Source organism: Cinclus cinclus, chromosome 4, assembly GCF_963662255.1.
Source record: "Cinclus cinclus chromosome 4, bCinCin1.1, whole genome shotgun sequence".
NCBI classification, from domain to species: domain Eukaryota; kingdom Metazoa; phylum Chordata; class Aves; order Passeriformes; family Cinclidae; genus Cinclus; species Cinclus cinclus.
Genome location: NC_085049.1, coordinates 43,447,046 through 43,473,802, shown reverse-complemented (window position 1 = coordinate 43,473,802; position 26,757 = coordinate 43,447,046). Strand labels below are relative to the sequence as shown.

General features: G+C 37.1%; 1 protein-coding gene across 2 annotated transcripts; it reads right to left on the bottom strand.

Moving 5' to 3' along the window:
- Positions 1–763: 763 nt before the first annotated feature.
- On the bottom strand, positions 764–26,757 carry TBK1 (TANK binding kinase 1). 2 transcript variants are annotated; one of them, XM_062491983.1, is made up of 21 exons: positions 26,725–26,757; positions 22,738–22,858; positions 20,907–21,047; positions 19,937–20,066; positions 19,178–19,359; positions 18,211–18,371; positions 16,165–16,275; positions 14,265–14,444; positions 12,570–12,766; positions 11,327–11,385; positions 10,013–10,104; positions 9,489–9,590; positions 7,428–7,506; positions 6,450–6,571; positions 6,246–6,322; positions 5,865–5,904; positions 3,481–3,582; positions 3,296–3,392; positions 2,156–2,262; positions 1,781–1,852; positions 764–1,003 (listed from the first exon to the last, which is right to left on the bottom strand). In XM_062491983.1, the coding sequence occupies exons 2-21, from the start codon at positions 22,822–22,824 to the stop codon at positions 952–954; spliced, it is 2,190 nt and encodes a 729-aa protein (XP_062347967.1). In that variant the 5' UTR covers positions 22,825–22,858; positions 26,725–26,757; the 3' UTR covers positions 764–951. The 2 variants fall into 2 exon arrangements, with proteins under 2 accessions (XP_062347967.1, XP_062347968.1); XM_062491984.1 differs by lacking the exon at positions 26,725–26,757 and adding an exon at positions 22,953–24,873.

Sequence of the window (26,757 nt, the reverse complement as noted above, 5' to 3'; positions counted from 1 at the left end):
ATTGTAAGGCAGCAGTGGGAGTGGTTCCTTTTCAAGATCTAGACTGGTACCTTATTTTCCACTATTCAGTTATTACTGAGGCATAATACTATCCAGTCTACTTACTGTCCACAAATTCTTCTCATACCAGATTTTTAACCTTTTAAAAAAATATACCTGCAAATAAGATTAAGAAGCTGTTTTAAGTACCCATGGTTGTGGTGAGCAACAAGATTTCAGGGAAAGTCTGAAAATGCTGTACTCCAAAAAATGAATTTTTACATTAATTCTGACAAGCTGGAGTGCAGAACTTCCATATACTAAGCAGTCAAATGGTTACAGACAACATGGCACCAAATATTTAGAGAACTTTAAAAAATATTGTACATTTATTTTCTCAAGTAGAAGTGAACTAATAGTTTGGGATGTGAAGGAAAGAGAAATGCATTTCTATTCTGTCCTATCTGCACTCTTAGTCCCTACTGACACTCATTTAAAAACATCTCATTTAAAACATTCATCACATTCTGTGAAGATCAAAGTCATTCAGCTAGACTCCTACATAACAGTGGTCATCGAACGAAATCCAAAATACCCTCTATACAAGGGTGTTTTGGAGTACTGCAAGTCCTCTTGCAATGAAGTCTAAATTGCATTCTGAAAAAAAGGGCACTATTCAAAGTAGACAAATGTCAATTTCCTCAACAATACTCTTCCCTTCAGGACAGCTCAGACATCCTCCAAGGGGGTCAAGTCCCTGCCAGAAGTTATTCTATCCTAAAAGTGACCAAGAAAAGATATATATTTCTTTTGTATTTACATATTATACATATTTACATTTTCTTTAATATTACATTTGTTGAAGCAAAAAAAAAAATCCTGGATACAGATTTATTATCTGCATTTAACTGTCCCAACAGTATTTTTTTCCTTTTGAAAAAATGTACAAGTCCTCTTCAGGTCCTTTGGAAGCTAGATACAGTCCACGTTCCGCAGGCCACCATCCATAGTCAAAGCACCAAATCTAAACCAGAAAAAACCAGTACATTTTTACATGGTTGACTAGATTATAGAATCAGTATTTAATTTATTTATGGGGTTTTCCTTTTCCTTGCTACATGCCAACAGAGACATTTCTACCTAACGTTTGTATCTGCAAATAAGATGGAAAGAGAGGAAGCTTTGCTGCAAGTATGGGACTGGGAGTGGGGAACAAAAACAAAACTAATTCAGCTTGAAGCTAAACTCCACTCTACCAGCAATTTACCCTGGAACTTTCAGGAGATATTTATTTTTATTTATTTTCTCATCTCCACAGGAAAAAATCAAAATCAGTCTGTATGTGATAATGACAATACCCTCTCAGGATTGTAAGAAACATGACTGCCTCTTCATTTAAGCAATCTGAAAACTGCAAAATCATTAATTCAGATTGGTGCAATTCCACAGTTGTCAAAAATAACCTCTAAAAGGGAGACATTAAAAGACACCACTGCATTGCTGCAGCAGTATTGTGTTTAAATTCAGAATTAATATGTATGTGCAACAGGAATTTTTATTAGCTAAACCAAAGTAACATGAAACAAACGCACAAAAATGGCCGTGTCAGAATGATTTTACAGCAACATTCCAAGGTTTTGAATGATTACTTTTTTCTTATACCTCATTTGAACAGCTCAAAATGTATTTACAGATAAAGACATTATAGAATTGTTCCCTTAGTTTAAATTCTGGATCTATAAAATGTACCAAATTAAGCCTGCCCCTACATTCAGCCCCAAAACAGAAAATGATCGCTTGCCTTTCCAAAATGTGATTATTTTCAGCCAGCTCTTTCACAACACCTTCCATTTCCTCCTTTAGTTTCTTCATCCTGTAGTAACCAGAAGCAAAAGAAAGATCACAGTTTTTATTGGGGTAGTTGCTCTGATCACTCACCACCAGTTTTCAGCTACTTGCCATTACATACAAAATAAGGGACAGGTAAGTTGTTTATTTACAAAGAGACAGATGATACATTAGTGCTGTCCCCCACTCACTTCCAAATCTATGCCACCACTACAGCAATGTAAAATTATTGATCTTAATACAACAATCACTAAGTCAATTTTTTTTTTTCAATTTCCCTGTGTAGCAAGCATACAATATTACATCAATTCCATTACAAAATTCTCACCCAAGAGTCATTTCTACTAATGTGTTTGAGCTTGGATAGACTGTATTCATTGTATGTTTCATCCCACTGGAAGCTGCAAACATTTTCTGCGGCAGGGCATCTTGTAACTGTAACAGATAAAAAGAAAATTTAACTTAAAATAGAAGTTGTCATATATATCTTGATGCCCATCTTAAAATCCTTTTCTAATTCTCCATTGCTGTGATACCTCATAAATTCATTACAGTACTAAGGTGGCTGATATACTCCAAGGTGAGATCATCAAAGCAAGTTTTGTATTGACATGACCTATAATTCCCTGGTTTGTTCCATCTTCTTATCTAATACTTTCATCATAAACTCTGGAAAGGAAGAATTATCAATTTTTATGTCTGTAGATATCCTAGGACAACAGGATCCTAATCAATGTATTGGTGGTGCTACTAAAATACAAATAACAAGTAAAATGCTGCTGTTCACCATTCCTAAATTGATTTTACAATTAGCCAGGGCTTTCTGTTCATTTATGCTTTCTCTCTAGAATATAATAATTTTACTACATGGAAATGCTCCTATTCTCTCAATCTTGAGGTAATTCTGGTAAGTTGCACCCTGAAGAGTCATTGTCCATTACTTTAACATCCTTAAGTGTGTATCCCATAATCTTGACTATGGAAGTAGCATTTTTATACTTCATAACGGAATTAGGATAGTCCTCTGAAAATAACATGGAAACAGTTGCACAGACCATTTCTCAATGAACCCACATCCATTTGCACTGATTTTTTTTTTTTGAGTGGGAAATGCTAACATTACCAAATAATCCCCAAATCCACAAACCCCAAAACATCCAAATCCATAAACCCTGCCAAAAAAAGCAAACACCCCAAACCAAACAAACCCCACCAAATTCTGAAATCAAGTCACAATTCACAAAATCACATTATTCAATGATTTAAAAAATTAAAAAATAACACCATTCTGTAGTCCGCACTGACACAGCAATGGAACTACTGTAGACCACATACTGCACCCACAAACACCTGTATTTTAATACAGCTGTATTAATGTAAGACTCACTATAAACAACACTATTGACATGAAAATATACAGAAGTCTTTTAACTATGCAAATGCTTCCCATAATTTTGAAGCGTTCTACCTCATTTATATAATCCTGGTATTTGGACACCTCTTCTTCAATACCAAAACACTGGTTGGTGAGAGCCAGTAATTGCTTCCTTGTGTGAAGCATTTTCCTAAAAGAAAAAGAGTTTTATTTTGAGAACTGCTTATGTAAAAGTGATGCAATGACATTACCAAATATTAAAGAAATCAATAACTTGCCTTGTCCAGTCCTCAGCTTTGTCCAAGAATGTATCATACTTGCTGACACATTCATCTTTGAAAAGAGCTATGGCTTTTGTAGCATGCAAATACAGCTTCTGCCTGCAACACAGAAACAACCACAACAGTGCTATACTGCTTTCTAAACCCCATTCCTCTAACTTTCTGAAATCTGGAGAAAGGTTTGTGGACTTAAAATCTGTGCAGCCACCTTCATTCAAGCTGTTGTAATGTACAAGAACTCAACATTCTACAGAAACTGTTGTTTCTGAAATTTATGTCTCAAAAATATTGTCTAGCAGGGAGTAAAAATTACGTGAAGCATTTAGTTTGCATTTGTATTCATATTTGTATGTAAATAAATGGTCAAATGCTTTCTTTGAGTCAGCTGGTATATTTAAGGGTTCTAAATGGAAAGGACAAAAGTCCAAATTATTTAATGTTTGCCTACTGCAGATACTTGGCACTTCCAGAATATATGAATAATCCTTTGCACTGAGTAACATACATGCAAGAAAAAGGAGTTTTGTGTCAGCCTGATTTTATGACAAGAGGAAAAAGAAACAAGCTGAAAAGAAAGGAAAATAGAACCCAATTCTTGTTAATGTGGCAGACAGTAGTTCCCATGTAATTGCCTCGTCATGCTATGCATTGCACCTTTAAGTGTAGGGGATACTGGAACACTACAGACCAACACCTACTGCTGGTATTTTATTAAGTCTTGCATAATAAATATTGGTTTATAAATTGTAGCTAGAGTGTAGCTGAAATGTCATCAGGAATGCATACCCATCATTCAACCAGAAAAATAAAATTCAAATTGAGTGCTGCTCCCTTATCTGCCTTGAGGTAAATATTACGAAGGCCAGTCTCTGCTGATAATGGCACACAGTCCTTAACAAAAGCCACTGCCACTTCCCTGTGGGGTGAATCAAGTATAAAAAGATGGACTTAGAATCTCAAACCAGTAGAGTCCCAGGGAGATACTAGTGGTAGAAAATATACCAGTATTCAAACTGCGAAAATGAAGCATACTTATTTGAAGTTTACCATATACTAAGGCAAGGACATGGTTTTAGTAGTAGAAAACCTTCTCCTCTGCTTGGCAGTTACCCAGTTTAGTTTTCACTATGGGAAAAATCAAGTGGGAAAGCTGTGCCCTCTGCATTAAAGGTTTCTATCTGTAAGTGTCAGCGAAGCCACACTCATGGCAGCAAGAGCAAGATGTTTTAGAAAATTATCTAAGTGGTGTCCAAATTCATGCAGCATTTAGCAAAGTCTAGGGAACCATCCAACTGACAGCCACAAGGGGAATAATTTATTTACTTGAAAATAATTTGAGACATCTAGCATAATTTGAGACAGAATCTTATAATGGTTTGGTTTGGAAGAGACCATAAAAATTATCTCTTCCAAACCCCTGTTACAGACCACTGCCAGGGCTGGGACAGCTGCCATTTCTCTGGGCAACCTGTTCCAGTGTCTCATTGCTTTCACAGAGAAGAACTTCTTCAATGTATCCAACCTAAATTTCCCCTCTTTCAGTTTGAAGCCATTACTCCTTGTCCTATCACTGCAGTTCCTGATGAAGATTTGCTCTCTGGCTTCTTTATAAGCGCCCCCTTCAGCAACTGGATGGCTGCTAGGAGGACTTCGTGCAACCTTCTCTTCTCTAGCAGATATCCTGCCCTGCTTCTGACCACCTGTCCAGAAAGGTGTAGGTTTCCCATTGGACTTGTGTCCAACCTCCCAGTCTCAGAGCAGATCTCTGATACTTTAGGGCAATTTAAATGGCACTGGCCATCTGCATATGAGGAATTGGATAAATCCTGAGACAAGTACAGCAGTACAGAATCAATAGAGACTGTGGGAGTTTAGAGACCCAAGTTACACACAGATGCTTAATGTGGATACCTTGTATGAGTGACAATTTTAAACAAGCATGAAGCATAGCATTAAAATTAATTTTGTGTGCTGTTTCCTGTAAGATTAAATAATTCTAGAATTTCATTTAGCTAGTCCATATTTTACTCATCTGTAGAAAATTATCTCCACCTTAGCTACAAAGTCATTTCCACCTTACTCAGGGCTTTTTCCTCCCTGAAAAACAGGGAAGAAGTGAACTTCCTATAAAACAGTTATGCCCAGATAACAAACTTGTATTTTGCATTTAGAAGGCCTATCGGTGAAAAAACTCTACAGCCAGAAAGCACCTCAGTATCATACACTAGTATCCCTATGTATTAAAGATATTTAAAAGAATTTTTTTACAAAGCAATCCTGAAGAGGTTACAAATTAAAATAAAAGAATGGGTTATTGGTAAGAGCATCTGGAGAAACTGAAAGCAATCATGGTAGTACCCAAAGGAAACTTCAAAACTTACTTGTCAAACTTGTGTATTTGTTCTTCATTATAAGGAAGCCCTAGGATCAGAGCAGATGACAAACATTACCAATCTAACTCTGTTAAGTTGTATTTATGCAAAACTCTAGTAAGTTTACCCATTTCCTACAGTTTCCTTCTTTTTACAGGTCTAAGTGGTCATATATTTTTTTCCTCTTCTCCAGTCTTGCAATTAAAATTTATGCTATTAACAGTAGTGTTTCATTCATATGGGCTTTAGCATGGTACCACACTAAGGACCTACAAACATATGCACTGTGGCTAACTCCTCATACCTACCACTAATATCCTAGTCAAACTGAGACTGACCTGTCCTTTGCATTACATTTTATGTTAAAAGTGAATCAAATAAATTACTTACTTCGTTCTGCTTTGTCTTTTTTGAACTGATAGTAGATGTCTGTGATGGAAGAGAGCAGTGCCTGCAGCCTTTCTGGACTAGAGTGACAAAAGGAAGAAAATGAGATGCTTTATACATAAACTCAAGTACCTGCTAATGAGCTTTATGAACTACAACTCAATGCAGAATTCAATACATATTAGAACAGTAAGTACAGTTACTCACTTTCTGTCTTTTGGATGCATGCCTTCCTGATTTGCCCAGGTGTCAGCCAGCAAACCACCAGGAGAAAGTTTGGTTTTGATATCTTGCAGACTAGTTTCTATGGTGCCCTGAGAGCTGGAGAGCTACATAAGAGCAAGAAGGTTCAATCTTACCACTAGGTAAAGTGAAAAAGTACTTGATTATTACTTGAGCATGTTAATACTACAAACCCTTTTGTTTCACTGATCTCCATTAAAGAAGTATATCCAATTATCTGCCTAGGCTTTGCTAGAAGCAAATAAAGCAAGGTATTATTAAAGAAAGAATCATATTTGATGCTGGCATTTCTGTTAGTTAAAATTTATTTAACAATAACTTTCAACCTTTCATAAATCCCTTATTTACTTCTACCCTTATTAATTTGGTTTATTAAGAATTCATATAATAACTAGCCACACAATTCATACCCTCCTTTCTCTGCAGTTCATACAAACTTCAAAATAAAAATGAACTAATCATCTTTCGCTTTTAGAATAGAGAACTTGATATCTGCTCCCAATGTATTAAGTTATTTTCAATTTTTCCTTACATGTCTGGAAGCATGATGCACATTTCAAAGCAGATGGCTCTGAAGTGTGTTTGTGAATGTAACATTTTAGAAAGCAAACAAAGTAGTCAATAATTCCTTAAGGAAAGGAAAAAAATTGAAAAGGAAAAATAGCAAAGCAAAATATACTTCAGGGTTATAATTACTGAGTATTTTAGAAAATACAGTGGATTTTCAGGAACTTATTTTCACTACACTAAGCTCATATAAAAGGATCTGCTCTGTTTTCAGAAAGATATTCACATTAGTATGGACATTTTAACAACTGTCAATCTAGAAACTACACGGAAAATTCGAGCTGTTATTCACAGAAGCCTGTGTTATCATGTGTTTGGTTTTTTCTGTAGAAACACCATTTTCAGAACGACAAGGCAACTTTGTCAGACACTTACACGCAAGAGTTTTGTGTGTATCTCTGAAATTTCATCCACTTCTGATGCTTCCAAGTTGATCTGCATCAAATTCTCATATCTGACCAGCAAAAAAAAAAAAAAAAGGCAGTTAAAAAAATAAACAAGCGGTGAACAGTAACTGCCTCTTGTTGTACATGAAATGCAATCTCCGTCAACCAACAACCATGAAACTGACAAATTTAAGCGGCCATTAACATTGGAAACATTTTAGATTTAAAAAGCATTCCTTGATTTTTTTCCTACACTGGAACTGTTAAAATAAAGTTTGAAACCTCCATTCCTGAATTCTTTATTCTAATCTTACTACTTGTACTTGACAGGCAGTGGAAGACTATTTCCTTTCATCAAGTAATTTTTAAAATCTTTTCAAACTAAAGGTACTTAACGTAGTCATTAACAAACTATTACTTCAGTGCACCAAAATGCTTTTCTGAGAAAACTTACTGGGTTAAACATTTGAAGGCTGGGATAGTAGGACCATCTGTTCATACTGATACTTTCCATATGACCATAGCTCAAATGCCAGATGCATTATTCAGGACAGTATTTTTCCTGTTGAGTCTCATGTACATTTTAGTTTTAAAAACACCATCACAAACAGCCCAACAGCTTTCAAAAAGTACATGCTTCACTCAAGTTCAATGCTTTATTTACCTTTTCAAATAAAGATTTTGCATTGTCATGCTTTGAAGCACAGCCTTGAAAAGGAAGGACAAACAAAAGGACATGTCCTTTAGAAGACTTATGGAGTTAGCAAATTCAAACAAACTGAAAATCCTGCCCCTTTGTAAGAGGCCAAAAGACCATGTGCAAACACACAGAAAATTTCTGTTCACAAGAGAACTACTCCGGTTAGCAAATGAATGAATGCAATTGTTTAAAAACTGCTGCCGAGACTCTTGAGCACACCAAGTCACAAACCAGAACTGACAGTGGTTACTTCTGAATGGTTTTCTTCTGGCAGAATGCAGGAAGAAACTATCTGAACCAAACACAGACTGAACAAGTCCCACCGACTAGTGCAAACAGGCTCGAAGGGGAATTTGGGTTCCTGCCCTGATGATTCATATCTATGCTGTACAGGTACAGGTGTTACCTTGCAAGTAACCAACCTCACCATTTCACAGTTATGGTTTTGTGGTGTTCTTGAAGCCAATACAAACAGACACACCTGGGTTTTAAGGTAGGTTTGGCAAACGCAGAGCAGCAAATCTGTCAAACCCTTAGCTATCCACAACTGCTGCATACAAGGTGTTCAATTTGCACAGGCACAGCAGCTCCAACAGGTTCAAGTCTAATTCTTAAGCCTACTCTGCAAACCCAGTGGTTCTACATGTGCATGTTAATCACCTTGTGGGTATCAGCATTTTCAGAGCAACCCGGTGAGAAGTTCAGAGAATCCCATGACTAAGACAGCACTTGGGGAAGACTGGCAGTAGGCTGAACAGGAAAACTACCACCCATAGGAGAATTCTAAGAAGAGGTGCTATTTAAAGTTCCTATCACACTGCCACAAAGAATAACACCTTTCTGGGAAGGGAGTGAGGTGGGCTGGGTTTGGTTGTTCGGGGGTTTTTTTGCAGCTGCTCTCTGTTATATTTCAACATTAAAATTCCTTCCACCCAGAAAATGCTACAGTGTTAAAGATGTGTAAGGGGCAGTATTTGAAGTCATATGTAACCAAATGCAGGGGCAAAAGCACTAATGAAAGCAAAGATACTTAGTTATTTGTCCAAGCTTTACTACTGCTTCTAGTGTCAGTAAGACCAAGCGAACTGAGTCAAAGAAAGGAGAAAAAGCACACAGTTACCACTAACTAGCAATTACTTGTTCTTATTAGGTTAAGCAGCAAAATTAACACTCTAATTTGAGTAACATATATGACTAAATCTGCTTCAGTCAGTGCCATCAGAAAACCCATGCTGACTCAAATTTAATTTTTACATGCAAAAACACTGCAAACAATCATAACTTAAAATACTGTTGACACTAAAAATTATAATGAAGAATCAATATGTATGGTATAGTGCTTTTACTTACATTTTCTCAGCTTTCTCAATGTTTCTGCTGCAGAAATCCAGCCTGATGACAATCTCTGCCTTTTTATGAACAATTTCATTGTAATCATCCTTGATTATTTCACTAAAAAAGTGAAGCATTAGTATATAACAAAAGTACTCAACTGCCACCCTACCAGCAATCAGAAGACAGCAATATATCCACAGCAGTAACTGCCAGGAGGAATTGTTTTCAGTTAGAGATGCATTAACATAATCCTCATATAAAAATACCTTGTGCAAGCTGCTCAATTGCATCTGCATGTTACCAGAGATTAGACTTAGCTTACACACAGAAGAAAGTACATTTGCAAACACCTTAACTTTCATTATTGAAAAAGATTTTTGTTTCTTTAATGACAGGAAAAAGGGAGAAATTCAGCCTATCCTTACTCAAGGATAAACAAAACCTTCCAAGATATCAAGAGATTAGAGAATTATGTATTGATAATCAAGGCATCAATTTAGAAAAAAAAGAAGCAAAAGGAAATGGAATCAACTGCTTACATTAGCCATCGAATTCCTTTTCGCATCAGCTCCTGGTAAAGTAGCAAAGAACTGGCAATTCTACAGGCATAACATACAATACCTGTCACTGCCTGGAGGAAAAAAAAAAACAGCATAAGTACTGATCTGGCATTCTCTTTAACAATTGCTTCAAGATAATACATCACAACAAAGCAACGCAGATTAAGAAGAAAAAGGATGTTAGTTTAAAATGTGTAACTTGGCCTAACCTTTAGTCAGGCAACAACCAAACACCCATTATGAAGGCAGAGCTAAACATGGGTTTTCCAGTTATGCTGAAGCACCTGTTAGGGATGGAAACATATCTCACAAACAAAAATTACACGACTTACTATTTCTGTCAGTCACAAGTACATTTCTTCAATGTTTTACGAATCAAGCACATACATTAAAAGGAACCTGTAAAAACTGACCCTTTTTTAATTCTAAGGCTAGAGACTCTCTTCATTTACCCAATTCCACTTACAAGATTGCTGTATTATTCAGAACTGAGAACAAAATTTCAGCTATTATAATTTAGGATACTTTAAATAATTAGTATCAACCAATGCCTTTCTGTTTATTAATTTTCACGATTACTGGTATTTAAAGAGGCATACATTTTCAGGACTATGACATCTGAATAAAAGGCTCCTCAGCAGTCAGTATTTCACATGTATAAGTGGTTGTCCACTGTCATGAATGGCTGCACATACGTTCAGTAGTTTTAGAAAAACAACCAAAAGAATGCAACATCCTTTACTTGTCTCCCACAGATTCTGTAAGTTTTTAAGAGGCAACAGAAAGTCCTCCCTTCTGTAGAGTCCTTGACTCTCCTCTCTATCAAAAAAGAGTTATTTTTCTAATGTTAAATTTTGCACCATCAGAAGTTATGAAGTTTCTAACTAACTTCAGGACTACACAGTGTCAGGCCCTTTTCCCCACCAGCACTGAACTATACAGTAACAGAGCACTTTGAATTTAGAAGACTGGACATTTGCGATTGGTTTAAAAAGAAAAAAACAAACAAACAAACAAACAAAAAAAACCCCAAAAAACCCAAAACCAAAAAAAAAAAAAAAACCAAACAAAAAAAAGAAAATAAAAATAAAAAAACCCCCCACATTTTGTATACAAAGTATGGCTTTAATATACTTTTAGATCCTTTGTTAAGACATATATTTCTATCAGTCAGAACCTTCATTAGCATACCAAAATAGCTTTATTAACATTATTAATTTGAAAATTAGGTAGCTTTCATTTTAGTATCACTATCCAAGACAGGCACATAATCCAAAATAAGTAATTACTCACTTTAGCCATACTGGCATCCCCATCCAAATCGTAACGTTGATGTACTTTAGGAAGTAAAACTGAAACATAAAACAAGTATCTGTATTTTATTATTCTCAAGAAGAGACCTCAAAAGTTCAGACTGTTTTCCCTCCCCAGCCTGTACACTGCTTTTATGCCTTTTAATATCACGTGGTTCTCATGCACCCCTTTAAAACTAACCTTTGTCTTAACTGTTTTAATCCTCAGCAAATTTTCCATCATTTTCCAGACTCACCTCTGAACATGCTGCACAGCACAGAATTCATGCAGGTCTCCACTTGCAATCTCTCTCCATTGAGAGAACCAACTGTTTCTCTCTGTTCTTCAGCCCCATGTTTGCCCACATAGGAGACCATTCCCTTTTTATCACATGGCTGCTATTTTAATTGAGGGTCTTAAGGGTAGCACTTCACCAAACAGTTTTTCTAAACTTCAGATAGCCCCTATCACCTGAATCTCCTTTGCTCTCACACTCACTGGCTCCTCCAGAAAGCTCTGTGACACAATATAAAGGCCCTGTTGATCCTTCCACAAACAACTCACCTACCCACACTCTTCAGCACCCATGTGTGAGTGCCAGCTGGCAAGAGCAGTCAGTATTTAGGACATACTGACAAAAGCAACACTGACTTCTCAACTGCAGCCACGTCGTCCAGCTCATTTATTAAAAAAGGGCGCTGGCCTAGGCCCCTCTAAGAGCCTCTCAATGAAAAATGGAAATTCAAAATCTTAATTTCTTTTTCTTTCCCTCTATTACCTTATCTTCTGAGCAAATGTACATTGTAAAGACCTCCTCTATTAACTGAAAGGCTAACCACATTCACGACAAATAAGAAAAATCCCTAAAACTTGATTTTCCACTTAGTGAATAATCAAACAAAAGAATCAGCTTTGAGTTATTTTCTATAATGTTTCTTTCTACTTGTTTAAAGTGTCACGCTTAAAAGGGCTCCTAACTCTGTAAGCACCACTACATCTTAGCACACAAATGTTCAGGTTCAAAGGACTTGGAATATTACAAGCACCTAGTGTTTTTGAATAATGTTCTGGATACTTATCAGTTTTTAAAAACATTGGACTGCATACTTAGAACTTCAGACATTAACAAAAGAAAATTTCCAACACTATTTCCAAGACATAACAGACATAAAACATTTACATTAAGTAACCCAAACTATTTACAAAAGATAGCTGTGAGAAAAGGTAAATTACTTTCATATACCTTCTTCATAGATTAATCCAACAATGTTCATGGCCTCCCTGCTTACTACAAAGATAGGATTCTCCTCAGTTGTTCTGGGGAAGTGCTGTGCCAATCTGCCAGGCTCTAGTATTAACCGCCGACCTTCATATATCAGTTCTTGATTCTGAGACGGTATTTTTGTCTGTTTGTAGACCAGTTCATGAAATATAGCAGCTCTATAATGTAAACAATACAATTGGTAGCAGTTAGACTCACTGCAATAGATCAACAATTCAGATTTTGTATTCTTTAAATAAAAATTGTTTTTATTTCTGATTAATTAAGAACTGGGTTTACACATAAAGCACTTGACTTTTAAGTTAAAAAAGTAACATGCTGCCTAAGACTCCAGGTTGCTGTGTTACAAAAATAAATGCTATTTCCTGCAAAATATCAAACTTCCTCTCTACCTCTGATTATCCACCAAAGCACATCTGTATAAACAAAACTGCTCTTGTCTGAAGGTCAGTGAAAACAGTCAACACCAGATGAGAGGAAGGAAGCATACTTAAGTCTTCTAAGGCATACCCTTTTCTTCAAAGGAGATGGGATGGTCTTTCCAAAAGAAAAGTCTGGTGTTTTACATGTCAAAAAAGTAAATTCAGCCTGTAAGCTAACAGCCAGATTATTTCCTAAAACTGCAGTTATAAGGAAGACCAAAGACACTTTGGAATTTTATTTACAGCAATCAATAGATGCAAGGATAAGAACTTACACCATACCTCTCTCCTTAAAAAACCCTACCACAAAAACCTACCCACAATGGCAACCAAAAAAACAAACCAAACCAAACTAGCAAAACCTCCCACGAATAAGAAAGACCTTTGGTACACAAACAGGAAGGACCAGTTTGCCTCCTGTGTGGCACTAGTACACTACTACTTCTTAATACTACAGCTAGTTTATAAATAATCATACATGAAAATAATAAAAAAAATAGAAGCAAGATTTCTCTGCAAAATCAGTATTTGGGCTCTTTCAAAATAAAAACGATGGAATAGAAAAGAAGAATTGAAGGGGACAGAACTGCATTTATACATTTGATGAAATAACAGTATGTATCCATGCATTAGAAATGAACACATGCTCTGTATTATCTATAATACAGAAGAGAAAAGGCATTTATGTTTGTACATATTATACTTTTTACATCAGCAATTCACAGTCATAAAGTGAACCCCATATACATCTGTACCAATTACCACTTCAGAACCCCTGTGAGAGTTTTATATCAGAGACAACGTGTGCATTTGGTATACTTGAGGACAAGATGAGCAAGAGATGAATAGTTTCTAGAAAACTGCTATGTAAATAAGGAAAGTACACAAATGTGTGATGAGTTTGGCCTATATTGTGAAAACACACATACTGTTAACATGTCAAGGATTAGGTCTATGCTCTGTCACTAAGAAAGACTAAGTTCAAGATCAGTTGATTTGACCTTCAATTACTCGATTTTTATTTTTGGTCAACGTTTCCATACGCCCTACAACTGCGCAGGAGAATTGCACCCTTCCACTTCCTCACATAAACTGCCAAGGAAAGGCTGCTGAATTTATAACACTGGTGACATCAGGTCACAGGCTACTTAGTTTGTAACTGGTGATCTGAGGTCACAGCACTGTTAGACTGAACAAGAGCAAAATAATGAAAATAGAAAGAGAGAACACTTACGTATTATAGCTGTGAATATAAACTTTGTGCAAGGTCATCTGCTGTAATGAAAAGATGTGGATTATTATTCGGTGCAGTATGTCACTCGTCTCTGCAAAAAACTGGTCAAATCCCCAGCATTTTTCCTGGTCTGCTTCAAGAATATTCGCAAGGACAGGTGTGAGCAGTACTTGCAGACCCCTAGAGGACACCAGGAAGAGATGAGACAACTTGGTTCTACTTGGAACGTTTTACCTTGCAACCAACTGCAATAATCCATTTGACTTGTCTCATGTATACACATCTATTTTCCCTTAAAGAATATGTCAGTGCCTTTTTACCTACACCGAGCAACAAAATGTTCAATGGCAACGTCCATTATTTTTCATTAATGCATGTACTTTAAAATCTTTCATTTTCAGGCTTAACTATCAAGTATGGGTTTTCTTGCATTTCAGGAATTTGACTCACACTGCAAAAATTACATAAAATTTACTAAGTCTACATTGTAGAACTGAGGCCACTTTCTACCACCCGAATAGCATTTTACCCATCTCACCCCACACATCACAGTGTATCATTTTGAAGGAAGCTACTGACATTTAGGATTTGCTGGTGGTGATGCTTGTGTGAACACACTATGTTGCTTTCAGTCAAAATCAGCTGTGTTAGCAAAGACTCATTATTTAAATTGTCAACACTAAGAATTCATCCTGACTGAGACAGGGCTAAAAAAGTAATCTGCACATGCAGCTTGAATGCTGCAAAAAATCCCGTGCTACCTATTGCCTTACAGTTGTTACTATTCTAGGAGAAAGGTCAGCTTAAATTTCTTGTATTTCTACCTTGAGCACTTGAATGGTAAGGAACTTTATGAATCCCACTTGTGCATTATCATGAACAACTTCGCCAAAATTTAAACATTATGCACACATCAAGCCTGAATCCAGTGGCAGAACTGCTAACATTCTGAAGCAAGCTACAATGGCTTGCAAGCACACTGCTGACCCTATTAGAGGTCAGTGGATGCTGTGCTCAAACTCATTTTAGTACTAAACATATAATACTAAATACTGTTTGAATGCCACTTAAAAGTATTACTGTGAACAGATGTTTAATGAGAAAAAATCTCCTTTATCATTTCAAGCAATTCAGTTGTACAGAATAAGCAGAGGAATAAATGAGCAGTATCATGAAAAACATATACAAATTGCAAGTTCTGCACATCCTAAACTAATGAATTCATATAAACCAGACTGACTCTACACCCCTTAAGGATGTACATAATTGGCTTTCAGAAAAATTTCTACAGTCTCTTCATAGAACAGTTTATTTCCTCCTTTACCATGAAAGATTAGTAACTTTAAAGAAGTCTCAGGAAGAAAAATAGGTAAACGGGTTATGGGAGATGTTTTAAAGTCATACCAAAATTAGATCTTCCATGGAACTTCCTACTGAATACTATGGACATATGAAGCAAAAATATGATGATAAAATTCAAAAGATACGAGTATGTGTTAAAATGTGCCGATATGACCTTTTTCCGAGCAAAAAGTAAGCCTCTGAATTGTCTTTGCTTATAATTTCATTCCTACTGCCTAATCTTTTTCACGTCTGAAGTCACATTCTTGCTAGAAATGAGGGCCATCAAAGTTATTGATTCTTCATTCCTGAGGGTGGAAAAAATGCAGTAATAGTAATTCTTCTCAAACCACATCAGATGTGCTCATTTGTAAATTAGCAATCATAAAACTATTTGGACAGATGGGAAGAAAAATATTTGATAAACCAAATATCAGACTGTACTGATGTACTGAAGAGTTAAAAAAAAACCTGCATCAGCTCTCCAGAGATACAATCCCAAAAAATAACTGTAAAAGCCCAACCAAGTGGCACTGAACATCTCTATGTTCAAACTTACTTTGAAAGGCTACAAGAAATAGGCATCTCCCAGCTCCACTCAATAGGTCCATTTTCTGCCTTCTGTATTCCAGAAACAGCACCAGAAGGCTTTCCAGTGATTATCTTATACCTGAAATACATAACAAAAATAATGGAAGCTTCAACTACTACCTCTTACACATACGTAGATCTAGTAACTAATCTGCAAAGGGGCAGCAAAAATGCCAACTTGATTGACAGGCTAGCCTAAATTTATAGATGGTGCAATTAGGAAGCTTCATTTCCAAGCTGACAGAGCAGTGCTAAAAGAGTAAAGAACAAAAAGCTATGCTGGAGGAGCAACTTTGTCTACCTTAGCCTTGGGGAAAAGTTCAGGTGATATTTCCAGTGTACTGAGGGAAACCAAAGGTTTTTCACAAGAGTTAATTAACCAAAGTCAATTTAGTTCAATTTAGACATTAACATGCTAACTTCTAGCATGTTCCACAGCAACAGACAAAATTTAGCCACCATGAAGTGACTTGGGCATAGAAAAGGAATATCCAGAAATCTGGACACAATTTGGCATTGCTTAACTTTGTATTGCACAAGCATGTGTTTCTCATTTTTTTTTATTAAATTAATGAGGATCAAGAGACTTTTTCCAATAGAATATTTCAGTTGTGCTTTCTCTTTCTGGGGGACAAGATGTATACAAAACATCTTTCAAGCAGCTACAACAAGAATTCTTACAGGGAAAAAAAATCACAAGATGGACTATTTCTTCAACTAAGAAAACTGGAGTTTTACACAGAGTACCAGAAGAGAAATGTTAAGAGATGTGTTAGACGTCCCAAGTACCACCTTGCTTTATTCTTAAAATGCAACACACAAAAAGAAAATAGAACCAGACTAGGATGAAACAGGAATCAAATACAATTGTCACATCATAGGCATATCTCCTGTTTTCCATTCAGGAGCCACCCCTGTTACCTTCAGCTGCAGTCCACAACTATACTACTCAAACATCAGTATCACTGGTAGTGCACCCATTTCAAGACTGCTGGATAAGACCATCATTTAAAGGACAACGACAATTTGCAGCACTGAAACCCCATTTCAGAATACCATAATTTTGCCTGAGTATCCAAATTATATAAACAGCACTGCAACAGACCAGCCTAGTGCCAAGCTGAAAGAAAGATGTGTGGAAAAGCATGAGTATTGTGGGGGAGCTGAATTCAGGTCTTTCTCAATTTATATGCTTAATTCAGATCTTAAGGTGCCACACAGTAAAATCCTTGTTGAAGCAGAATGTTTCTGCTGATTTTGGCTGGGATAGAGTTCAGTTCCTTCATAGTAGCCAATGGTACCATGTTTAGGATTTGTGACCAAAACAGTGTTAATAAAACAGGCATGTTTAGCCATGGCTGAGCAGCATTTATGCAGCATCATGGCCTCTTCTACTTTTCTACTGCCCCACCACCAAGTACCCCTGGGGACAGGCAAGAAGTTGGAAGGGGATACAGGAGGACAGGTGACCCAAGGGATATTCCATATCATACCATATTGCTCAGCAACTGAAACCAAGGAGGAGGTAGGGAAGAATTTGCCAGGGTGGCATTTGGTCAGGGACTGTGCATCAATTGGCTGCTCATGGGCAACTGGGGATTTTTCTGCATTACTAATTTTTCTTGGTTTTGTTTCCATTTGGGTTTAAGAGGCAAGGGCTGCTGTTAGTTGTGGTGGGGTTTTTTTGTTTGTTTTTGTTTTTTTTTTTTTTTTTTTTGTTTTTTTTTTTTTTTTTTTTTTTTGTTTTGTTTTCACTTATTTAACTGTCTTTAATTCAACCTATGAGTTATTTCACCCCTAGAATTCTTTCCCCATCCCACTACAGAGGAGCGAGTGAAGAGCTGTGAGATGTTCAGCTGCCCACTGGGGCTATACCTCAACAGAAGAGTATTCTTCCTTAATTATTTTCACTGTTTTAAAGTTTACTATATGTGTGTAGGATTCCCTGGTAAAAAGAATTTCAAGGGCTGATTTAATTTACCAACAGATAAAATTCTTCTTCTAAATTACCTACATCACTTCCTTGTTTCTCCGAGGTCCTTCAAATGGTCGGAAAGGCAAACTCCCTGTTGCAGCATGGTAGAAGGTCACCCCTATGCTCCACAGATCAACTGTTGCTCCGTACTTTTTCTGATGCTCTTTTCTCAAAACTGCTCGCTCATACATATCAGGATGCTAAAGAGAAGAAAAAAAGTTAGAATTGCTTTATGAAGCTTCATAAATTAAAAAACCCAACCTATCCTTTCACAGCAAGGTAATTTGTCAGCCTAAAATTTCAGTTCTTTAAAAAAGAAAAGCTCGCTTGCATCAGAGAAGTTGCTTAAGCTATTCTGACAAATATCACTATTCCTAGGTATGACCGTCACTTTTATTAAAAAGTTTGCAAAAATATTTTAAAATTCAGCTGAAGAGTGACTACTAGTATAAAAGGCCACTAAAAAAGAGAAGAAATTCAGAATTCCTCCAGATAATTTTGGAACAACAGAAACCATATGGAAAAAAGATCCAGAGCAGAGGAGTGTATCAGTTACGATGCACACGTGGGAAAACATGGCAGGAAGAAGATCATACCAACGTGCTTGTCTTGATACTTCTCTACAAGCCTTTCTTTGGTTAGCCAAGGTTTCACATGAATCTTAACTACACCTAACATCATCCAAGTAGCTCAAACACAAACTAAAACACATCTACAGAGATAAAAGCAAATATATTTGTAACTAAAATATCGTTGTTCCCCTTTTCACACAAGGCAACAGTTGAAGCTAGACGTGGAAATTATTTCAAGGCTTATGCATATGCATCAGCAGGAGATGCTATGACCCAAGGTGAAAAAGTCCAGTGGAAAGTTATAAAAACAATTGTATTACAAAGGTTTAAATACTAATTCCCAACAACCTGACTTTCACCTATTTAACTATAATCATGAAGGGTCCCAGGCTTCAGACATTTCTTCAACAGAAAATTAAATCATATGGGCTTACCAAATACTCTTCCGTGCCATAGAGAGAAACAAACTGTTCATCATCTTCAAGTTCTCTTGCTGCACCAAAATCTGTAAGTTTGTAAACAGACTGCCCATCTTCACCTATAACACGCATTATATTGCCTGGCTTGATATCACGGTGCACTATTCCATTCTCACGGAGATGATTCATCCCAGCCACTTCAATTGAAAAAACAAATACAGAATTCATGTACACATCGTGACACAGACTGTGCAAACACTGAATTGTAACTGATGCTAGGAAGACATCTTTATGTTCCTATTGAGAAATTGGAATGATAAGGGATACTCAGTTAACAGAAAGACCATGACTGCAGATTGCTTTTTTATCTCTTTTCAAACAGCTAAATTACAGCATTTCTTGCTCTCAGTAGCATCCTTCCCATAAAGTAATTTTAATAGCAGGTAAATAAGGAGGAAAATTTTTAGCAGGTAAACAAAGGTAGACCATATTATTTTTCTAATTAACTCTTCTGAAATTATCACTAGAAGTCTCTTTAATGTGAAAAATAATATTGAAATAAATAAAATTGCATCAATACTTTACACTGAAATGGCTTTTTAGTGCAGCTACACATACCAACATAAACATAAATATGTGATTCCATATGGCCATATTAATATGTTCAATTAGTTGACAGTCATTTAAGTTTGTCTCTTGCTGTTTCAAGATAAACAAAACAAGTATGAGTTTGTTTCAGTCAACAAATTAGACCAAAGAGCAAAGTTTACATACCCACATCTCTCAAAACAATTAAGAATTCAGACTCTGGCAAACCAAAGGCATTAGATGGCTCCTCTAAAACTGTGTATAAACTCCCACATGGACAAAATTCCATAACTAGTACTTTGTGTCTAGTAGTTGTCTGCAAAAAAAAATCAAAAAGAGTTTAAGAATTTGACTATTGTGACACCAATGTCAGAAATGACCCATACCCACAAGATCTTACTTTCAAAAAAGAAAAGAAAACTAAAATCTCTAGCTATATCGTAATTTTCATTCTGATGATCTTCAAAAGAAGTGCAGGTGAATTTTTATATTGTTTCATGTATTTCAACTTGAAGAGGGGAAAATAGCTAAGAAAGCCTCAAGTCCTAGGCACTAGCAGGTTGCCAGCAGTACTAACTGGTGGACAAGTGAGAAACTACACACCATAAGTGCTGAGAATACCAACTGTCCTTCTTTACTCATCTCATCATGTCGGTCATTTAAACTGATCAGTCTCAGTTCCAGTTCAGCTGCTCCAATTTATACTGTTATACTACTGTATAATAGTATCCTATGTCATCATTTTAGCGGGTTGCAAAGGAAAAATATAAAATTGTCAAGATTACTGAAACACCTTCCACTATAAACAGTTCCATTATTCAACTATTAAATATTAAAATATGTAGATACCTTAAAAATCCTAATTCAAAATAAAACTTAGGACAATGGCTTCTCGACATGAAGAATCATAACCTGAGCCTACACACTGAAGGTGTTTCACCTACTGAAAGCAGGCATATTCTTTCAACAGTAACAACAACAAAGAAGAAGGAAAACCAAAATATGGTGGTGGTTGGGTGGGAGTATTTGTATCATCCTATATGTTACCATTCTTTAAAAATGTACCTATCGACTCTGTAGTTATGGATAAAACAAAAAAAACAGCTACTGCAGTTACTTCCATGCATCCCAGATCACAACAGCAATAATCCATTACCTCTTCCTCAATGGCAAACAATTTGACAATGTTCTTATGATTTAGTTTCTTCAATACTTCAAACTCTCGCATCTGAACATCCACAGGACGAAGGAAACTTATACTGTTAAATACTTTGACAGCGTATAAATCCCCAGTTTTCTGTTGAAAACAAACAAACTACTCATCAAACAGGCACAAAAGATTGTAAATGTACACACAGATATTATCCAAGCATTTTGAGATATTCTGTTGTACATGTGAGTATAACCAGACTAGAAATATTTCCAAATACTACTTTGTGCTAAGGTGGAAATAAAGATTCTGATAAAAAAATTAAATCACATTAGTTTAATATACAGTAGAAGCAAACAGACTAGCAGAATGGAAAACTTATTAGGTCACAAAACCTAAGTGTTTCTTAAAAAAAGAACAGTTAGTATAAGAAAGGCTACACATTTCAGAATTACTCATAAACTTAGTTGAAAAATATTTTTTCAGCAAGGGTGACTTGCAATAATCAATGACAGGCAAGCACATATTTGGCTTGCTTACATTAAAAGACAATTTCCAGTAGCTGAATGTTGCTCTCTCTTTCTTTACTGTACTGTTTATACTGATAAACCAGTATTGTGTTTCTTCCAAGGCATTTTCAAGCACTACATGCCACTCACATAAAATCCTGAAGCAGTTCAAACACACATGGTAAGTGTTAGGAGCACAATCGTGAGCTTAATCAGACTGAGCTCTCCAGTGGGACTAAGCCCCAGTATGCTCAGACAACAACACCAACTCCTGTCCCTCTCAGGGAAAAGCAGCCTCCTGTGGCCACTCTAGGAATAAGCTTGCACTAGCAGTTTGTGCAACAGATTATTTCTAAGGACACAGCCTTCCACACACAAGCATGCACTACTGGTGCCCAGGTAAAAGCTTTCTTCCATTGACAATGAGCTGCAGGTCACAGGCTCACATGGTGATGACAGGTCAAACTATGGTGCACAGGGGAATCATTCTGTGTTGAAATTCACTTACCCAGAAAAGCACACCCAGTGGTGAATGATTTATTTATTATTAAAATGCTGTTTCACACTTAAATGTGGAACACAGAAACACTGCATCTTATAAATAATTTTGTACTGATTTCACACAGACTATCATTACTGTAAGGGAACTTTCACAACCACATTTTGCTTTGTGAAACATACTGCAAAAATCATAGGAACAGAATAACCTGCACATGCAAGGTCATCTTAGCCTCTCACTCAGGTTGCAACATAGACATCAGCGTATCATTTACATGGTATGTAAAATAATGTAATTTTTTATATATATAAACATATAAAAAGCAAAAAAGTTATTATTTTGCACTGATTACTTAAGGCATGTCACCAAGAAGACATTTTAAAAGTACTGACTTACAGACAATTAACAACAGCTTCATGCACTACAATAGAATATTTCACATACAAAAATCATCAAAATAGGCTTTAAAAGAACAGATAAAACAAGGCAAAGACAGTTCAACAAAGATATAAATAATAGGATCATGTAATAGAAACTGGTAGGTCATTTGTTTCTATCCAAATTCTTGAATAAGGTTTACTTTTTTCCGTAAAACTGAAGAAAAAGGAATGAAGAACTACTAACAATTAATATTTCACACGGAAAAATAATACAACATAAAGAACAAATCTTTAGAAATCTAACTACAGAACTCTAATTCAATGGACAAATATTAAAAATTAAAAACTAAGCATGAATAATTACATAGACATATTTGCTTTAGGCCTAAATCTTTAATTTTTTTTGTTGATTTCATGAAGATACTTGCATATGAAAATTCCTCACAAACCTTCTGTCGTCCCCGGAAAACATTTGCTGTCGCTCCCTGTCCTAGAATGTCCGACAACAGCCAGAGGTAATTTGAAGTGCTCTGCATCTTTGCTATTTGATCAGACAGTTTTCTTTTTCACCTTAAAAACAGAAAGTTCAATACACTGAATTATAATTTAGTAAAATACATGAAAGGGACTTATTTAAATCAGAAGGAAATAAAAATGCCCAAACCTCAACTGTCACTCCAAAGACATGGATAATGAAGAACAACCAAGTAGAGGAGTAAGAGGTGAGACATGGAAACAAAAAATAAGCCAAACAATCAAAATTAATGCCATTGACACAACACCTCTCTGCATTTAACGTCTATATTCCCCAAACTTTGTTTGAAAAATCAACTGGAAAGGTGAAAATCTTACCATCTTTTTACTGTTGTATATGGTGTTGAAAAGATCAAGTAACCAAACACACAGAAAAGAGTAAAAAACACGTGCACAAGGTCTTCTGAAGGTAAGCAAGACCTGTAACTGAATTCCATTATTCTGTACATATGACAAAGAACAAACATTAGAGACAATGACAGATACGTACGCAGATATTTTACACCACTTTGGATCTGGAAGCTGCATTTCAGTAGAACCATAAAGGAGCTGGACTAACAACACACAAAAAACTACTTTTATATGAGCTCGAAAAAAGTCACAATTGATGCAAGCATTTTCATCCACTTGCTAGAACCAGCAATTACTACTGAAAGAAATTAAAGGACATTTCTCTAATATCTAAAATTTTATATTGGGTATGTGACATCTACAGAGACAGCCTGGCTTCCCCACCCTTCCTGAAACATGAATGGTCAAATACTCGGGTCTTCACAGATTCAAAAGAAAGAAGAAAAAAAGTTTGATCAAAATTATTAACTTACAATAAAACATTATAACTGCCGAATTTTTCTGTTTGCCAGAACAGCAGGAGCTGTAGGTGAATACCCTTACCTTTTAACACATTGATTTTGCCATTAAACCTAGCAGAAGGTTCTAAAATCAAACCTAAAGAATCTCAAGAGCATAACGGCAACTGGACCAGGGAAGCTCCTACAGCAAAGGTCTTTGCTTAGCTTGGCAGGGGACACTGTATGTTAGTTCACGTGATACTTGACAGGAAACTGCTGACTGATATTCAAAGAAAGAAGCCTTTCCTGTAACTACTGAAGAAGAGGCATGACAAAATTTCCTGCATGTTACCAGAAGGTGACTGAAAGTGCAGAGCAGCCACCACTCTCCCAACCTGCTGCTACCATGCTATGCTGCAGACACACAGGTGCTCTCACCACTCTGAGCATACTTCTCTACCTGTAGTGACTGCAGATTGCACACTTTTGTTTACCTGTTAGCTCATGTGAAATGTGAAGCTTCTTGCAAAGCTGTCCCAAAACATCCAAGCAATGACATGTAGCATACAGAATGCAAAGACACAATGCAAAGACCTGACATTACTCTACAGATAAATGAAAGTCATGCAGCAATGCCATTTGCAAAATCTAGATAAAGTTCTTAATGCCTCTGGAATGGACAAAAGGTTTTATGTCAAATCTAGAAATCAAAAAAAACCCTAACACCACACCCCAACCCTTACAATTCTTTGTTAACTCTGACAAGACAATTTGCAATAGTCAAATAAGATGACTTCTCCCATCGGGCAATTACTCTAGATGCCTATAAACTACCCACAATGCAGACACAGAAGGTACAGAAGAGAGGACGCAAAGAAATAAAGCACAGCCTGCTCTGTAAACCATCTGTAAAATCTCCAAGTTAAAACATTTCTCTCATAATTATACCCCTGCTTGTAACAGGCCAGCTGGCACATCACCAGTAAGCATGTATTTTGTGATTTACTTTCAAACAACATTCGTTAGACTCATACCAAGACAGAGAAACATAAAAAGTCCTTTCTAATCAGACAGAAACTGCACAGAAATTGTTCACTGAAGTCTATTCAAATAAAACAAAAAATTAGCAGCCCATTAAGAGACTGAATTATTACATTTCCCAAAACAACGAAGATGAGGTAGCTTATGTACAAGATCAACTCTTTTTTTTACCTTCTTACTTAATAATTAAATATGCACAAAGGTCAATGGATAAAAAACAAAAGGACATGACTGCAACAGATGATCTGCAGTACCATTCAGTGATTATTAAGAAAAACCCCAGACCAGAAAGTCATTTAATGGATTTTCAATGTCTGGGGCTTTTTACTCTTAAAATGAAACACAGATATAAATATAGCAACATTAATCCAAGGGTACATATTAAGTGGTAAAACAAAGTCAGTATTACACTATTACCCATTTTTTATTAAAAGAGTACACTCTTTTTGGCAGTCTTCACTTTTAAGATACAAAGCCTCATTTAGCTTTAACCTTCAAATTATAATAATTAGATTGAATAACGTTAGGTCTCCTTTGATTTAATACTTTGTGTTCTCTGACAAAGTGATCCTTGCTAAATATTCAGTACTCAAGTTTTCTTTTAATTTCTTCCACTATATGCCTAAATCAAGGTACTAAGGGTTTCCTGTTAAAACAAAAAAAACCCAAACCAAGCCAAAAACCAATCAACAAACAAACAAACAGCTCTAACTGTATGACTGTCACTAGACTTAATGCTGAACTTTCTATTTCTTCACATCTTGCCTATGGTCATAAAGTCTGATATGAGATTAATCAAAAGCTCCTCACATACACCTAAAGAAACCTCTCCAGCTAGCAGTTGATTTATTGTCGTCCCCCCATGACTCATTAGCATTTCAGGGTCTTGGCTGCTTTTTAGGTGCCTTTTATTGAAGATTTTTCTGTTTCTGGTCATGCTACTACTCTTTTAATTTATCAGCGAAGGGGATTGTAATAAAAAAATTAGCAATGCATTGCTAATACAATTTTTTTTAAACTCCCAATGCTTTGAAGCAGGATTACTGACTGCTTCTAATTAATAGGCAGGAATTTTCGGCTACCTCAGGTACATGGGACAAGCACACAAAGCAGGTATGGCTCCCCTGTTGACAGCTGCAATATTCAACTTCACCAGGCAGCAGGGACAGATGATGAAGTTCAAGTGATGGCTCTTTCTGCTTACAGGTGAGATCTTGTATGTCACTGAAGCCAACAGGCAAGGTGCTGATGTTCCAAATAAGTATTGTTTACCGTCTGTTAATTATTAAAATTCTATACTTCCCTGTATGCCCTCTCTCAAGGCTTAGAAAATAAGCTTCTCCCCCTAAAGCTCCTGCTTCCTACCCCCTTTCTTCAGCTATAACCTCCTTACAGGAGTTTCCAGTCCAACAGCTGTCATCTGAATCATGGAAATACCCTGCCCTTGGCCACACAAGGTGCTACTTGAACCCTGACATTCTTCCAAAGGCATACAAAACAAACGGCAAGCCCGGCTCCAGTGGTGCTCAAAACCCCTACTCCAGGCATGTCCAGTCCGTAGTGCAAGTAGAGGACTCGGCCTGTCTGGGACTGCAGCTCCTGGAAACCAACGGAGGGCCACGTCCCTCTCTCGGAGAGGAGGAGGGAGGCACAGCACCGGGGCTCATCCCCACAGCAGGACGAGATTCCCGAGATAAAACTTTAACTCCTCCAGCCACGAAGGCGACGCCGCTTCCTGAGGCACATTCACGGGGACAGAATTCACCGAGACCGGGGCAAGGGCCGGGCCCCGGGCACGCCGCAAAGGCCACGGGCCGGCCGCGCCTCGTCCCTCCCAGACTGCACGGCCGGGCCCGCCGCTACCTCGGGCGCGCCGCCGCCGCCCGCGACCCGGCACTTCCCGGGAAGGCCCCGTCTCCGCCCCGGGAAACCGAAACCATCGCGCCCGGCGGCAGCCGCCTCGCCTCGGCACCAGCGCGGTGGCGGCGAGGACACGCGGCCGGCGCAGCCCACCTCGGCTCGCCCCTCCACGGCCACCCCCGAACCCGCCCGGCCCGGCACCCCACGCACCAGCGCAGCCGCCTCCCGCCGGCCTGCCCAGCG